This window comes from Amblyomma maculatum, unplaced genomic scaffold (genome assembly GCF_055883805.1).
Source record: "Amblyomma maculatum isolate TAMU_Amacu unplaced genomic scaffold, ASM5588380v1 scaffold_15, whole genome shotgun sequence".
Taxonomy (NCBI): Eukaryota; Metazoa; Arthropoda; class Arachnida; order Ixodida; family Ixodidae; genus Amblyomma; species Amblyomma maculatum.
This window is the reverse complement of record NW_028146740.1, coordinates 7,425,040-7,443,236: the sequence shown is the minus strand read 5'-3', so window position 1 is coordinate 7,443,236 and position 18,197 is coordinate 7,425,040. Positions and strand designations below refer to the sequence as shown.

At 44.5% G+C, this 18,197-nt stretch overlaps 1 protein-coding gene and 1 pseudogene across 8 annotated transcripts in view; one reads left to right on the top strand and one right to left on the bottom strand.

Annotated features, from left to right (window-relative positions):
* Positions 1 to 427: 427 nt before the first annotated feature.
* The window catches only part of LOC146172000 (RING finger protein 141-like), a 156,302-nt gene continuing 138,532 nt past the window's right edge, over positions 428 to 18,197 (bottom strand). For 7 of the 8 annotated variants that reach the window (XM_084586196.1, XM_084586192.1, XM_084586195.1 and 4 more), the window contains one exon: positions 3,697 to 4,927. In XM_084586196.1, the coding sequence (XP_084442322.1) occupies positions 4,783 to 4,927 (145 nt within the window). In that variant the 3' untranslated portion in view covers positions 3,697 to 4,782. Of the gene's footprint in view, positions 649 to 3,696; positions 4,928 to 18,197 lie in introns of those variants that run through there. The other variant, XM_084586190.1, reaches the window with a different exon arrangement.
* Positions 5,296 to 7,539, top strand: LOC146172001 (uncharacterized; annotated as a pseudogene).

Below are 18,197 nucleotides of genomic sequence, written 5' to 3'. Positions count from 1 at the left end.
CTAGATATATAACATATATATAAATTGTGCTGTGGTATATTTCACATTGGAGCTATTAGCAAAAGCCGGCATTAGTGCAATGGAATCCTACTAGATATAAGCTATCCTGAGATATATGACTTAACGTTGTAGTTTAATGTTCAAATTTTAATCAATTAACAGCTATTAACAAAGACAACCAATTAGTATATTGCAATTGTACCAGATATAAGCTATCCTGTGATATATGTTTTGATGTAGCATCAACTTCAATTGATCATAACTAGTTAGCAGTTATTAACTAAAACCAGTAATTAGTGCAGTGGAAACATACTTAGCATAAGCAAACAATGATACTTGATGCTATATCCTGAATTTTAATATTTAATCATAGTTCATTAAATAATGGCAATTACCTAAGAGAGAGAGAGAGAGAGAGAGAACAACTTTTATTTAAAATGCCTGCAGAATCGGTTAGGCTCCCTCCAAGCAGGGAGGACAAGCTTTTACCGTGACGCGGCCACTACGTCAGTCTCGTGCGTTGTGCTCCTTGAGGTCTTGTTACGTCCCTCGCTACTTCCGCGGGTTCGAGAGGGTCGCCGCCCCCTTCTTGGGGGTGCTGCCCCCCCTCTCCTCGGTTTCTTGCAAATAGTCAAGCGGATTTGCACTCTGCACAAAGTATCCAATGATATATGATGATGTTACAACATGAAGTTCATTTTTATTCACAGACAATTAACTATTGAGTACCTAAAGTAACTTGAGTACAATTATACTCGACATAAGCTTTCCATTAATACTACAATTGTGTAATTGTAGTTAAAATAAAACAGAGCTACACAGCTACTGCGGGCACTTTCTGTAAATTCTGTAGAGATTTTGTACACAAGACTCATAGCCAAGTAACTCTATGCATGAAAACAATGCATTGGCAAAAGAGAGAAATACCATTTTATTTAATTACAAAGCCCTCCCTTCACCCCTCCTCCCTCCGTCTGCTACCTGCCAAGCAGGCTAGCTGCCGTGGCCTAAGACATGAAAGAAGGCAGTGCAAGCCATTTGAGGGGTGAGAATTTTAAAAGAATTTTAAAAAGAGTGCACAATGGCTGCTTCAGTCATGAGCTGCAATTACACAAGCAATGCCACTGTTTCAGAGAGATCTTGGCTGCAATAAAGCGTCGCACCAGAAACTTTATTTGGTCGCCTGAAGTTGGCAGTGCACCACTGAAGCAACAGCACAAAACTGCAAGATTGTGCCACAACAATGAAAAAGTTCCACAGCAGCAGCGAAAAAATTGATTGGCAGATGTCACTGATACGTTTGTCATGGCAGACTACCACGAAAGATCAATTCTGATACTTAAACAAGAAGAATTGTGCTAAAAAAGACACGGACGAGAAGAGGACATGGACGGGCGCAATCTTGCAATTGATTTTATCATACCGTGTAAACCATCTTCTTCCTCTCGTTCTACCAGGATCCAGGTACCTATAGCTACATAAAACAACTGCTTGACTAGCCTCCAAATGGCCACTAGCCTCTTCATTACCACCCCTAGCCCCCGCCACCGTCGCTCCAGGTGATTACAGATACATGTGGGCACACACGAGATGGAATCTTGGCGCCTTGCAGTCGCAGGCGGTTTTATTTTTTGTAATGGCACCGTACGTACAGGCTGAAATGGTTCTCTACTTCCATGTGACGAATACTGTCGTGGGAAGGAAAGGGTCTGATGTGTCCTTCTGTAATTTTTCAGATCAGAAAGAAAAGATGGTTTGTCTACCGCCACTTCATCTAGCCAATCAAGGGAAGTGGCCGATGTCTTCCATGCCATCACCGCTTGAGTGGAATATCAACTGACTCTATTGCCAGCCCAGTATTACTACTGTTGCCGTTTTTACAACAGGCGTTAAGTTTGCAAGACGTAAGATCATAAGAGCCCACGGTAACTGGTGCACACATATCTGTGCTTGCTCAGTTTAACTTCATTTGTGCCATTTATACTTTTTTTTTGTGATCAGGAAATGATGTAGTGTAGGTATATGCTACATCCAGTGGCTTTCACAGTTGGCATGTATAGATTTCTCAGCTAGAAAATTACAGCGCACTTAAACTAAAATGTGGGTGACACAAAGATGCATTAAACACAAATAATGAAAAATGCGGTTTGTTGTAACTGTTGTCTTCACTATTTCATCCATTAGTTTACACTGAAGAAACTGCAATCACAAACTGAGTAATGCAAAATAAATTGTCCAACAAACATGTGCTTAGGAGTATAGGGTAGAGATATCTATACTAATCGCTAGAGAATGGGACTTGGGCAAGGAACTGAAATGCTTAAAAGGCCTTTCACTGATACAAGTATAAAACAAATGCGAGTAAAAAAAGTATACAAGCAAACAACATACAGATGCGTTAAGAAAGTTTGCCAAGGCCTGATTCAATCCCCTGGGCCAACTGTGGTCATTCATTCAATACTTTTTATTGGGCCAGTATTGTTCACGCGACAAAAAGATTTCAAACTGGTGGCAGTCCCAACTAGCTCATTTAGAGCATAGTCTGCATTTTGAACATCCTAAATTTTCAGCATCGTAAAAATATGATTTTAGGGTAAGCAGTTGGAAAGTGGAAAGGTGAAGGGGGGTAGGGCGCTGCTCCCCTCAGAATAAAAGTTGAGGGGTGACCAGCCCCCCTGGCCCCCCAGTTCCGGAGTTTGTGTGAAGGAAACATACTTGGCACAGAACTTATGTCTATTACCGCACTTTGATCTGTCATTTTACACTATAGTTTTTGTTTCTCAGTGTCTAGAATCAAGCTTTTCTGAAACTACAGAAAGGAATCACAATTTCATTGCTTAGCCTCACAACAAATAAACACAAGGAGGTGTTATTATCATAGAGTTTCTTACTCTTACCTAGAGGGAAAGCTGTGTCGCCATCTATGGGAGTTTACAAGGAGTTTCCTGACGACCAGTTCAGCCCCCATGGGCACAGAAAGCATCATGGGCCGGAAAGCAACCAAGTGCAGAACTACAACTTTTGGCCAAAACTAATGCAAAGATAAATGTTGTTCTACCGTAAACAATGTCCTAACACTGTGAATATAAATTGCAATAAGAGAAAAAAACAGCCCCCCCCCCCCCCCCCCCCCCCCCCCCCCCCCCCATGCCAGCGTGAAGTTTATCCAATATAAGCGATGGCTCTTTCTCCTATTGGCTTAGCTTTAAGCAGCACAGATACCAATATTTAGCACTTAATAGGCACACATTGAAAGGAAAAAAACCTTTCGAAAATATTTATGGTCGTGCAATCACTTAAGGAAGTCTTTAGTGGCATTTCGGGAAACAGAAACCATTTATGGGCAACGTCTGCTTTTCCGCCTTCACTACTATGGCTTTTGCGGTCTATGTACTCCCCTTGAGATGATGATAATGAAAAACAGAAATCATAGTAACGCCACTCCGTGCACCCAAGAAAAACCAACTGTCCCACGCCGAGTAGGACAACAGCCCATGATTCTTAGCACACCCATGGTGGCTGAAGTGCAGCGCCCTCAGCTTTCCCTACTCTATGGTTATTATATGCTATCTATCACAGCACAGCATCTCAGCAAGCTGCCAAGGTCAGCGCTGTCGCTGTGAACTGAAATGGCACCAAATTGAGGGACAAACTACAAAGATTTAAAAAGAAAGAGCAAACAGTAAACCCCAAAAGTGTGGTGCGAGGAGTTTATTGCACGAGGAGTACTGGTACATCGGACCCGAGCATTGCGATTACTCTCTCCATCTAGCACTTCTTTTGCTGTCTCATGGAGGGAAATTCAGAACAATGCGAGCTTCCAATATATTTCTGCTATTTTATTATCCAAATTCACTTGAAGACACAATCCTATTAGCCATATGAAAATGCATAGCCTCTGTGGGGCACCCGCCAGGAACAAAAAAAATCGAAGTATGCTTAAAAACGTACCGCAGAATGGTATCAATTCTGTTCTATTATATCTCAAGGAAAATGCATGCTGCCTGCAAAACAAAACAAAAGCAGAGGCTAGCATGAAAAAAACGGAACATCTCCTCGTCCATTTACAGACAAATGTTCTCAGATGCGGCTTTGATCAGGAGCACAGAAGAATTCCGCACACATTTCTAGCTGTGCGAATCACAGAGCTAACAATAGAGCACAGGAAGAAAATTGCTCTAGCAACTGTAGTGAGGCATGCACACTGTCCAAGACAGAGAAATGTGCCTCTGCAAGTGAAGGGGCTTCACTGTTCCTACTACTACAGCTGAACCCAGATATATAAAACATGAAGCGTAAAATAGATATAAGAAATGGTACCAGTACCCTAGAAGCAAGAATGCACTGCTATCTCAGACTAGAATGCCACACCCAGTGGTGCCAGCTCTGTACCTCCAATGCTCGCTTCTCTTCGCAGGCCAGAGATGCTAGCGTGAGATCAAAGGCAGAAGACCTTGTCACGTGCTGTCAGCCTAAAGCTGCATACCAATCCGACAAATTATCACACAGCAGAAGTGGCTGCAGGGGTGTGTCAAATGACTGCAAACTCAAGTTTCCTACATAAGATACACCTGGGCTAAGCTGTAGTGCCTCCTGCGCTTGGCACCAACATTTCCGCCAAAAAAACTTGTGCTGATTTTAGTCGGCAGATACCAGTGGCCAGCTCCTGAGCGAGTGAAGCAAGTCTGCAGATCAAAGCCAGCTCCGCAGCAGACCCCTCCCCCATGACAGTGTTTAAGCACACTCCTCATTTGAGGTGACCACACAAACCATCACTGGCGATCAGTCCTTGTTAGGCAGTTGGGCCAGCGCCCTTTGCATCTCGCTCAGCACCTCCGACGACTCGGGTGCCTCAGATATGACCCACGTGTCCTGGGTGCTGGCAAACTCCTCTCGGCACAGTGGGCACGTTGTGTTGGACACGTTCCTGCACACACACAGACCGCTTAGACTATGCAAATGCATGCACACATTCACATTACTGCTCAAGACAGTGAAAAAAGCACCTTCAGCAGTGTGGACATTTCACACTGCTTGAGTTTATAAAAGGCGTTTTATCCTCACCTAACCATGCTGATGCTTATGTTAAATTCAGAGAAGCCATCCAATGTGTGCCTCATGTGCAACAGGTTGTCTTTCGCCCCCTTGTGCTTGCCTGGCTCCAGACCTATCTTCGTGTACCCTACTTCTAGTGCCTCCCCCCTTTTTCATGTCAGCAACTGGAAGCCATTTACATTAGGCGGCTCTATTCTGGCCCTCTATGCGGACTCTGCCTCTATTCAGCTGTGGCGTACCATGAGCCTCCCCATTGGCCAAGACAAGGAAATTCATTGCATCTTTGCATTCTGTACTCTGCCTTTCTTTTTCCTCAAAACATTTCTCAGAGGACATCTCATCATCAGCCTGACCGCACACCAATATGGGAGAGGCCTTCGCCCTGCAATGGGTATAGTTAGGCTGATGATGATGGTGAAAACACAGTAAGAATGCACAAACAAAAAATCTGCCGATGATTACGTTACTTCCTAATGCGAAATTTGAGCGCAGCTCATCAGCTGTTTCACCTTTTCGATAGATTGAGGCAAAGATTTTAAGCAAGACATGTATGTACAATTACAGACTTTTTCACACATATTCCTTCAAGAAACCATCCACTAACAGTTCTTGACTGTCACGAAGGAAGCTTTGTAGTTGGAGAAATGAAAAGTGCAATTAAGTTATCGGGAGGTAGCTGGAGGCAGCGCGTGGGTCCATAGAACGTTGTGCGGCGAAGAGATAGCAGCGACTGACTGATGCCGCTGATGCTGCAAGCGAGTCAAGTCAACGTGGCTCTGCGTTTCGGCCTGGGATGCACACATCGTGATCCGCTGATACTGATCCGGGGCTTCAGCAATCTGAGAACACCGTCGCCGCCACGCAGGAAGAGGGGTGGTACATGCAGCGGGGAACAGTGGCAGCAGCACGCACAGCAATCGGAGAACACGCGGTCACCACCACGAAAGAAGAGGGAGGGGGAGGGGGGGAGGAGGAGCACACGTTGCGCTGGCTGCGGAACTGATTACGAAGGACAACACCGACGGCGACGATGACGCAAAGCGCAGGAACGGGCACCAAAGAGCTGCGCTCTAAAATATGCATTGAAAGCCACAGCTTGTGCAACTGGAGTGGTGTACGAGATCCCATTGCTACGTGCCATTTCCTATGTCGGACAGACTGTCAGCTGTGGACTCGGCGGCACCGCACGGCGCACAATGCCTGACTTCGTGTTTTGCATCGTACAGGTGTTCCTGTGGCTGCAGGGACTCACTGACGGCCGTTCCTTGGCACCGACCGACTACGCATCTCAGTCATGCGCAGTGGCTTCAACAACAATCTGTCTACAGGATCATGCCTCAAATGCTGAGGCACCTACATCCTCACAGAAAGCTCCGCCTCACGTGGATTCCGGCGCTGATCTGCTCAGGCTTGATTCCCCTTCTGCGCATGCGTTCTGCGCATGAAAAATCACGTCATTAGTAGGGCTTAAAAGAGCGGAGCGCTGGAGCGCGACCTTCAGAGGACTCGGCGGCACCGCACGGCGCACGATGCCTGACTTCGTGTTTTGCATCGTACAGGTTGGTGACAAACAATCTTGTACTAGCTCTCTTAGAAGTAACTGTGTTGCCTTATTGGTGCTGCCGAGTCCACGCTGCTTGCTCTAGTGTTGTGTTGACGCATCTCGCGTTGTTTTCTTGTTGCTAAAAGTCAGTGGTGACGTCGAAGAGAATCCAGGGCCTGATGAAGATAAACTGGATATGATTTTAAACGGTGTCACCGAAATTAAGTCTAAACGGGACCAATTACAAGTAGGTTTACAGAGTGTTCAAGCAAGACTCACGGAAATAGAGACAAACATTTCTTCACTTCAGCTCTGTAGTGAAAAGGTTACAAAATGCGAGGAAGTAATTGACACCATGGCTAAGGAGATTACTCGCCTGAGTAGTAAAATAGAAGACTTGGAAAACCGAAGTCGTCAAAACAATCTAATCATACACGGCCTTAGTGAGGGTGAGAACGAAACTATGGCGGTATTAGAAAAACGGGTGTGGCATGACACTTTTAAGGATATTCTTAAAGTGGAAGTAAAATCTATTGAAAGGATACACCGGATCGGCAAAAAAGGTACTACACGCGAACGTCCAGTAATTCTTTGTTTCTTCGATTTTTCTGAAAAAATGTCTGTTCTTCGAAACTGTTTCAAGTTTAAAGGAAAAAACGTATCCATCTCTGAAGACTTCTCACCTGCAATAGGGCAACACGCCAAAAAAACTATGGCAATCGTGTCAAGAAAATCGCGACAGGGGCGAGAAAGAGTCGTTAATATTTGATAAACTGAAGATAGGCAACGATCTTTACGCATGGGACAGCATTGAAAGCAGGAGGACACTTGTCAAACGCGAAACATGTGAGGCTGAAGACGAAGACTTTCATTCTACATCGTGACAGACTACTTCAGTTCCGCTGTCTTTAATATGTTTCAATGCCAGGAGCATTGTCAATAAATCCACAGCATTGGAAGTAATTGTATTGACGTATAGCCCTGATATAATTGTGATTACTGAAACCTGGTTACATCCTGAAATACATGATTCGGAACTGCTCCCAAACTCGTATTCTCTCATCCGATTTGACCGTGATAGTAGGGGAGGGAGCGTTGCTATTGCTATTAAGGAAGGCTTACCATTTAAAAAAGATCAGGTTCCAATCATGAGAGCGTATGGTGCAGTATCGATGTTAACGGAACGTCAGTGCTATTGGGCGGCATATACCGACGGCCAAACGCGTCAGTCGACTATCTCGCTGAGCTCCACGATTTTTTGTGCCGTAAAGTTAAGGAACGTTCCAAGCTTATCTTAGTTGGTGATTTCAACCTAGCGGGGATCGACTGGGAACATCTAACAATAGGTAGAAACGAGCGCAGTAGTTGTGAAATGCTTTTGAATCTTATGTTTAGTTTTTCCTTGGTCCAACTTGTTAAGGAACCAACGCGTATACAAGGGCAAGCTAGTTCCATTCTCGACCTTGCTCTCGTTTGCAAAACACTTAGCCCCAATATAAGTATCGAGAATGGAATCTCGGATCATAAAATGGTACTACTCACTTTTGATAACTTAAGCTGCAGTCCAGACCAAAGCTCCCATGTATCCCGCATATCTGTTAAGGACTGTCACAGGGCTGATGATGTCAGCATTATAATGCTGACATTGAAGTAATGCTAGACATTGAACTGTCTAGCATTACATTGAAGTAATGCTAGACAGTATATTGCACCCGAAATCTGAAAACGTGAACGACTTATGGTTGCAGCTAAAACGAATAGTGGCACATTGTGAAGAAAAATTCATCCCAACTATAAGAAAGCGAGTAAATAGAAAGACACCTTGGATTACACGCAGCATTATTCACCTCAAAAGAAAGATACAAAGAATGCGTAAAAAGAAAACCAATTTGGCTATTTTAAGTGAGCTTTCTCAAACACTTAAAGCTGAAATTTCTACGGCAAGGAACAACTTTTTCACGAATACGTTGACCAATTTTATAACACATGAGCCAAAAAAGTTCTGGCGTTACATGGCAAAGCCGGGAGGATCCATCGATCAAATGAAAATAGACGGAGCTGTTACATGTGACAGTATCGCAAACGCCTTTAATCAATATTTTCAGTCTGTGTTCACTCGTGCCCCTGCCCCAGAATTCAGTCAAGCGGAATACCAATCGTGTATGCCTGACATTTTTGTAATGGAATGTGGCATTCTTAATTTGTTGTTACAGCTTGACGAAAAGAAATCGCCTGGGCCCGACGGCTTACCTAACGCTTTTCTAAAACGATATGCGCAACAACTGTCTCCGCTCCTTCACAAAATCCTCTCCTTATCTATAGAAACAGCGTCCGTACCCATCGACTGGCTCTGCGCAAAGGTGGTCCCGATTTTCAAAAAAACTGGAAACAGACTTTGCGTAAACACATACAGACCCATATCACTCACTAGCTCTTGCTGCAAATTATTGGAGCATGTATTAACAAAGCACTCATAACCTACCTGGAAAACAACAAACTTCTATATGCAAACCAGCACGGTTTCAGGAAGGGTTTATCAACCGTTACTCAACTACTTGAGATTACACACGACTTTGCGGCTGCCATTAACTCTGGTCTGCAGGTAGATTCAGTGTTTATTGATTTTGCAAAGGCGTTTGACTCTGTTCCACATTGTAAGTTAATTGAGAAGCTCAGTCTATTTGGTATTATTCAAAAATAATTTCAGGGATCGTCACCTACCTCTCAGGCGGTTCGCAATATGTCGAAATAAAAAATGCTAAATCAGACACATTGGATGTTTGTTCAGGCGTTCCCCAGGGATCCGTATTAGGGCCTACACTTTTTCTTATCTACATCAATGATATTTTCTCCTGTGTAACTCAGAATGTTGTATTAAGGCTGTTTGCAGATGACTGCGTTGTATATACTACTGTTTGTTCACAAGATGACCAAAATAATCTAAACTTAACACTGAATAACATTGCCTCTTGGTGTGACACTTGGGGTATGAGAATAAATGTCAGCAAAACAACATCTGTTACAATAACAAGGAAGAAGACTCCCATTTACTTCACTTATTTGTTATCAGGATCTGCTGTGACATGCAGTAAAGAAGTTAAGTACCTGGGAGTAACAATCACGGAAAAATTGAGTTGGGAATCTCATATCGATAACATATGCACAAAAGCATACCGACAACTTGGATTCATACGACGGAAATTATCAGCTGCACCCTCACATGTAAAACTAAATGCATATAAGACATTAGTACGACCCATTCTTGAGTACAGTGCAATAGTTTGGAACCCTCATCAATCTTATCTGAACAAAAACTCGAAAGAATTCAAAACCTAGCACTCCGGTTTATATATAACCGTTACTCACGTTACGAAAGTGTGACACATCTGCGTGAAAGCGCGGGCATTTCGACGTTGGAATGCCGGAGACAGACTGCGTGCATGAAATTTCTTTTCCTTCTATATAACAATTGCATCAACATAGATAAAGATTTGTACCTAAAGCCGCCTTATCATCGCTCTAAAAGAATTAACCATGACATGTGTATAAGACAGTTTTCTGCTAAATGTGACTTGTTCAAATTCTCATTTTTTCCCCGTTCCATAGAAACATGGATCAACCTGCCCCACCAGTTTATGAATAATGTGTCGCTTGTTGCCTTTTCTGCCAGCGTTGAATCTTTTTTTCAAGAAATGTCATTGTCGTAGTGTTGTTGTTTCACTGCCCTCTTTGTTGTTCATGAGTCTTAACGTAGCTTGTCAATATCATCAACCTTGATGTGTTATTCACGGTGTACTCTGTATGCTTTCCCTGCTGCCTTGGAACACTATGCCTGCTGTTTATACTTTTTTTTCCACTCCTGTCAGAGCCTGAGAAAGGCTCACAGTATTGTAAAATAAATAAATAAAAATGAAAAAACAGGAAAACACAGGCAGTACGTGGACAGCAATGCAGGCAGTCATCTTGCCAAAACTAGAAAAGAACTAGAATTAGAAAAGAAAGAAACCACCGTACTGGATAAAAGTCGAGACAATGTAGCTCATGAGTTAAAAGAAGCCTTCTTCATAAAAAGGAAAGGTCTAGGTTGCGTTAGCGAACTGTCCAAAGTGCTATAGCAGAGTGAGTTCTCTTTTTTAGAAGGGCGTAGTTGAATTTTGCGCATGAATTTAGAATTGCAAAAAGATGCGCATGCCTGATGAGTTGAAAAACTACTATCTTTCTTGCTAAGGTGCTTGGAGTATTTTTCCTTTTCGTCGTTTGTCTGAAAAGTTTTTTGTGTTTGTCAGTTTTTTGATCAATTTTTTTTATTGTCTTCATGTTCATCTGGCCCTATACACCATGTGTCGTAGATCAGTGTGTTTTCCGAACCGTCGTTTTTTAGCCTATTCATCTGATCATAATTGTTTTTTATCACTTTTATGCCCGTTTTCTTTTATCGGTTTTATAGTACTTCCACCTTGTGATGTTTGCTGTCTCTGATTAGCGTCGCCACGGTGTGCCTATATATTGTGTGTTTCCCTTCAATAAAAGATCACTTGTCAGTGAGCGCTTGTCCGTGCCCCCTTTCATGTGAATGTATTGTTAGCGCTCTGTTCATTTTTAAAAAAAAATCTTGCCGACCACTGCAAGAAATGCAAAAAAATGTGGCTGTAATTATGACTGTAGACCAGAGTGCGATTTCAAATGGGAACCACTAAATGATGAATCTGAGATAAGGGCATGAGCAAAAGTGGAAGAGAGGTAGTTGAAGCATGGCTTATTTGCCACATAGCGCTAAACAGACATGGACACAGCGAGATAAACAGGACGGGCGCTACTTACAGCCTAACTTTTATTGCATGAAACCAGGCAATATAAGCGCTTTCTTAACAATGAAAGAGAGATATAAAGCCCCTGAATTACAAGAAGCAATCAAACAGCGTTATTGTCGAACAACACTCACAGATTAGCAAACAGGAATTGCATTTCTTGGAGTGGAGCGCGCATGCTGACCTTGTTCACTCCAAACTTTCGCGAATAGTAGGTATTCTTGCACGCTTTCGTTATTTTTTGCCAAAGCACATTAAATTGCTCTTATACAACTCCCTTTTCATGTCCACGCTATCGTATGGTTATTAGGTATGGGGAACAACGACCTACACAAACCTGTCCAACATCTATCGACTACAGAAAAAAGCTGCAAGAATCATTTCTAATGAACCTTATGACGCACACACAGAACCTATATTTCATGACCTTAGATTAGAACAAAACTTGAAGTTGGGCTAGATGGTGCATTGTCCTGTGTCTTCTTCTCTAGTGTGTCTTCCCGTGCGCTTTATCTTCAGTCAAGTTAGATTAGAACCATTACCGAACCTTTTCAACGCAATTCTGCTAAAACGTTATCATACTTATCGCATAAATAGTGACCCTTTCCTTGAAACACTTGCAACGCTGACTCCAGTTGAAAAAACGTATGGCACACGAAGCAGTCAGATTTGGAAGATTCCCCATACCCGTACCAACTATGGCCACCAAATGTTGATGTACATGCTACCACAAGCTCTTAATTCCTCTGTTAACAAGTCCAGCTAATCTATACAAGAGTATATGTCCTCAAATCAAAATATTGTTAACACATGCAGTTCTGTACCACCCAATATTAGTCCTATCCTCTAAATGTACTTTGTAATATATATAAAGCCGTCGTTATGTTTATAATGGCTTTTTCATGTTTTGTTGTGTTTTGCCCGCTGCCGTATTGCACTGTAAGCGGGGTGCTAGCCTTTGTCAAGCCATCGTAGGCTTTTTGCTAGCACCCTGCAGCATCACGAGTACTGTATAATCAGTGTTGATGCTAAATAAAATTATTTGTATTATTATTTGTATTTGTATTGTCTGATAAAAACACTGAGGCAGCACTGACACACGTATCTTCTTTTTGCGATATTGTATTGAACGCCTCTATAATTTCCCTAGAAAGCTGATATTTGTGGCAATCGATGATAAGAGACCTTTTGTAGCAAAAGCTACACTGCATTAGGTTTTCAAGCCTTCAGCGTGACACTGTTACTGTGGCACCATGAAAGACAAAGAAGACAACGAAGAAGAACGCTCGGTCACCCGAAGCTAATGCTTTTGCTCCCTATTCAGTTCAGCAGCATTGACTCCTTTTCATTTTAAAATCCGGATAACAACCGGGACACTTCTTTGCTTTTCCATCTTTTTCGTAGGTGTGACCAGCAAGATGAGCTTTCACACCGTTCCTGGCATCACTGTTATGTTCTCGCAACCTGTCATTAAGGCATCTGCCTGTCTGCCCTATGTATTTCTCGCCGCATTTCAATGAAATAGAGTAGATTACACTCTTTCCACTGGTGCCATATCAGCCTGTATGCTTCTTTTTACATTTTATGGCTTTTTTAAGATGAGGGTTCACGCGATTACCCAGGTTTGATAACTTGTAAGGAGCGAAGAACACCAACTGTGCTTTCACACAGCTCATTGTCCTCTTTAGATTTTGTTGGTTTTTCTTTTCATTATTTGAAATAGGCTCCATAGGTTTGGCCTTTCTAAATCGATTTGCTTGTAGGAGAATGAATTACCTTTTTAGATGGCTCAATCGAATGATTCATTTTCTTTTTAATGCTGCCCACAGTTTCTCGTGATGCTCTTTAAAAGGAATTTCTTTTACCCCTGACTTTGCCTTGGCGCTGTTATGCGACGTTTATGCCTAATGTTTCGAAAAATTATGTGCTACACTATAAACAGACAGACAAGAAAGTTGTTTGTCTGTTTATAGCGTAGCACATAATTTTCTCCAAATTCCAACTAGTCCCCCTCACTGCTTTTCTTGTTTTATGCCTAACGTTTACACACATTTTTTGTTTTCAGTAGTTTTGACTCTACTTTTGCTACGATGTTCTGAGTGCTTTTGCTATGATTGGATTGGATTGGTAAAACGTTGATTCGGGGCCTGCAGTAGAACGCGCGCTCCGCGCGGCCGGTGTCCTTTAGGCACCGGCCGCGCGGCCTGGGTCCCCGCTCGCCGTGGCCGGCTCGCTGGTTCCATGCCGGGCCAGCACCTTGATGACCTGCTGGACGGCCCAGAGTTGTTCCTCTTGATTGTCGCTCCCTGCGGCTGCTTCCAGTCGCGGTGGAATCCTCCCAGACTTAGCTTCTTCCTGGTACTTGTAGTCGGTCATTCGGTCTTTGGTGCTGAACCACAGCGGCCAGTCGACAGAGGCGCGGTCCATTAGCGCGCGCGCCTCGGCGTGTGAAGTCTTGTTGTGGTTGGCGTTGCGGTCTGACGCCTCGCCCGCGTGCGCCGGGAACCACTTGATTCTCACTTGTCTGCTGCCATCATCGTTCTTGGTTGCCTGCAATATGCGCACAGCTTCTTTCGCTATCCTGCCTTTGGCGTAATTTCTCACCGCCTGCCTCGAGTCACATAGCACTCTGTGGCAGTCGCGGTCGGCGATGGCCAGGGCGATGGCCACCTCCTCCGCTTGCTCTGCCTTGGTGCATCTCGTGCTGGCGGTCGTGCGAACGGTGCCGGTCGCGTCGACGACGACCGTCGTGAACCCGTGTATCTTGGCGTACTCAGCCGCGTCAACGTAGCGTGCATGTGTGTCGGCCGCATGCTGGTCTATGAGCGCCTTGGCTCTCGCTGCTCTCCTCCCTTTGTTATACTCCGGGTGCATGTTCTTCGGTACCGAGTCCACTCTGATGTTGCGCCTGATCTCATTGGGGACGGGGAGCTGCGTCTGCTCCCTGCCTTGATATCCAATTCCCAGGTTGTCCAGGATTTTCCGGCCGGCCTTGGTCGTAGACAGTCTTTCGAGCTGTGCGGCACGTTGGGCCTCCGCTATCTCCTCCAGCGTGTTGTGCACCCCTAGCTGCAGGAGGCGTTTGGTGCTCGTTGTTTCGAACAGTCCCAGTGCCGTCTTGTAGGCTCTGCAGATGAGTATATCTATCTTGTTTCTCTCGCTCTTCTTCCACTTGTGGTAGGCCGCCACGTACGCTACGTGACATATGACGAACGAGTGGATCAGTCTGATCAGGCTCTCTTCCCTCATTCCACTTTTCTTGTTCGTGACTCGTTTGAGTAGTCTCGTGGCGTTCGCCGCTTTTGCAATGAGCCGGGTGACGGTCTCGCCGTTTCTGCCGTGCGTCTCGATCGTCATCCCCAACACTCTGATCTTGTTGATTCGTGGGATCGCATTTCCCTCTCTGGTCTCGACTTTGATTGCCTCGTACTCTCTCGGGCTGCTCTTGGGTTTGCGGTGCTTGACGGGCGGGTAGACGAGGAGCTCCGACTTGCTCGGCGAGCATCTGAGCCCCGTTCCGTCGAGTTGGTCTTCGATCGCATCAACGGCAGCCTGTAGGCTGGATTCGATGTGGGCATCGCTGCCCCCCCCCCCCCCTTTTAGTTTTATTTTTTCCCATCAGGCATATAAGCCTCTTAACTGCCTCTATCCTTTCTGGTTTGATTAGATGGCTGTCGTTCTGGCAATGATTGCGGTTGTGCTTCATGTTTCCCAATTACTGGTCTCACATGATTTGGAGTATTATATACGGCCTGTTTTTCAATAAAAATTCAGTTTCTAATCTGCGCTAGACCTGTTTTTCCTTCTGTCCTGTGTCCATGTTTCCACTGCGCTGCATCTCTCCATGATGTCTCACTGACCGGCCTACAAGAAGTTAGCGAATTATTTCAAATCACCAATAATTTTTCTTTTAGGAGATAGCATAAAAACACGATACATTTGCATTATTTTTGTATTCACGGACATCTACTATTTCGTTTTTGCACGCTTTTCAGAAGCTTTCTTTATTGTTTTGCCTGACCTGCCCGCATATGCGGTAGCTGAAGTGCATCCATGTAACGAATACAGACGATTTAATGAATACAGTACCTTCTAAGCTTTTGCCGTCAGCAAAACGGAAGCAAATATCCCTCAAAGAAAAACGCCCAATTTTTAAGAAAGTTGAAAAGGGAAAGAAGCAATCAAACATTGTAACAAACCGTCCGCATGATCATCAAAAGCAAGGTGGTGATCTTAAGAAAGCAGTTGTACGGCGACCTGAAACCGAAGAGTGTCCGATTTCATGTGGAATCGGATCTGGATGTCAAGGAGTCCCTGCTGGACACAGGCCGACTACACGGACTCTCAACGGACCGCAAAAATGTTCGAAAAATCGGGCAGTCCGAAAAAAACAGATGTGCACCAAAAACGCTCAATCAATTGCCTATTATTGACTTTGAGGGCTGAAAAAGACATGAATGCTTTTCTGCACCACACTCCACTTCTGTGCTAACAGGTCCGCCTGAATTTCGGCGACGGTCGTAGTGTTACCATAAGCCGACGAAACGGTTGTGACCGCTTGCATCAGCTAAGCTTGCGTTGGCTGCGCTGCTGCAGGTGAGTCGTCGTCGTCGCTCTCAGACTCCGCAAGCACTTGGCAAATAATTTCAGCATCTGTGAGCCCAGCGCACAGTTCCAACTCATGGTCTACGTCTGTGAACTCTGAAAACGAGATGATCGATGTAGTTTCGACACCTGCAGAGCAAAGGTCGTCAGTGAGCGGCTCACTGCCTGACAGCTACTCGACGACGCTCTCCTCGTCCAAGGCAGCCGACTCGTCATTCAGCACAAATCCCGCGTGGTGAAAGCAATTGTACAACGTTGTGGGTGCACCGACTTCCACAGATCTGCGAGCAGTGCTCCAAGCAAATCGACAGAGTAGGTTTTCCTACTATCGAGGCACACTACCACCACCAACCCCTGGATCACAACACCGACTCCGTTGAGTGCTTTCTCGCAAAAAAAAAAAAAAGCTCCTTATAAAATTTAGAAACAGCTTATTGAAGACCAGAAGTCGATTCAATCAATGCGAGCCATTGTAGTGACAGAACGTAGTTCTCGCATCAGTAAGGCCACAGCTAGGTCTACTCTCTATGCTCGGCAACATACGTGAAACGCACGGCAAACACACAGAGGAACAGGCAGTTGAAGCGATCAAGCTAAAAGAAAAAAAAAAGCACTCTGGCAGTGAGCAGCGACCAGTGACGTTGTTCTGTAAGCGGAAGCTGCTAGGCAAATAATATAGCCTCGATCCAGCGTCAGTTTAGCTGAGAAGCAGCACGCAAGGCCAGAACCAATCGAAGGAAAAAGTAAACAAACAAGATGACGGCGACACCGCTCAAAATGTATGGCAGTTGGCCCGGCTGACGCTTGGAATGTCCGAAAAATCGAATAGCCCCCCCCTAGAGTGTCCGAAATTTTTAGCCGCATAATACATTGACTTTATAAAGTATGTCCTGGGGCCAGGAAAAGCCCACATAATTAAGCATGTCCGAAAAATTGGGTGTCCAAAAAATCAGTTGTCGACTGTACATAGTTCTGGATTTTGAGCTCTGTGCCGTTTGCATCAATTAGCCCATGGCAACGAGAGCTATTAGCCATGCTTCTGGAAGGTAACTAATTGCGGGCAGTTACACCGCTTTACTTCATACTGTGTTCTAATCCCAGAATTATGCAGGATGTAGAGGTAATTGGGGAAGTGCGATGTAGTGACCACAGGATGGTAAGGTCTCGAATTAGACTAGATCTGAAGAGGGAACGAAACATTTTGGTAAGAAAACTCCATCGACAAATTAGCGGTGAGGGGGAGGGCAGAAGAGTTCAGCATCTCCCTACAGAAGATATTCAGCTCTAACCGAGGATGGCGACATTAGCCTAGAAGCAATGAAGTACAATTTCAGAGATATCATTACTGTAGAAGTAGGCAGTAGGATAGTTCGAGAGGATACTGGTCTAAGGAGACGAAAGATTTGATTAAGAAATGCCAAAGTATGAAAGCGAAGGCAGTCCACGACGTTCTGGCTCAAGGTCTGAAGTTTGCAGTTGAGCGAAAGCAATCTGCTCCTAAGCTTCTGAGCTTGGTCCGGCAGGTTTCTTCAAGACTCGCTCCTGAGGCTGAAGTGGAACGTTGCGTTTCCGAAGGCGTGGACGTCCTGAATCGTTGAAAGTCAGCTAGCAAGCGACTACCTCTCGGCAAGACTGTGGCCTACCTCAAGGACAATTAGATTTGTCTTCTTCCTGAGGACAAGGAAGGAGGCTTTGCTGTGTTGTCGAAGGACGAATACATGACCAAAGCCGTTGAAGCCATCGGTTCATCCTTCGATGAGTGCAGCAACATGTCCTTAAACAAGGTAAAGAACAGGGCTAAAAAAACTTTGTCAAAGCCTGAACCTACAGAAGTTATGTAGTGCAATGGGCCGTAACAAGTGCCTATGCTTAGAAATATTTTTCTCTGTTAAGACTCATAAGGTCGAACGTCCCTTTCGTGTCATTGCTTCTGAACCAGGGACATGGCAGAAATCTGTTGCATCTTTTTTGCAAAGGCAGCTTTCACTACTAACTATTGATGACCCATTTTTGGTAAGGAATGCAGGACCGGTGGCAAAGTTTTGAAAGACAACTCTGAAAGGGGCGCTAGCAGGTTTTTCTATTGACATAAAGGACTTACACTATGCCATTCCTCATGACGACTTGATCAATTGCATCGAGGACTGCATAGACCAGCATGGAGCAGTAAAATTCCAGAACACGAG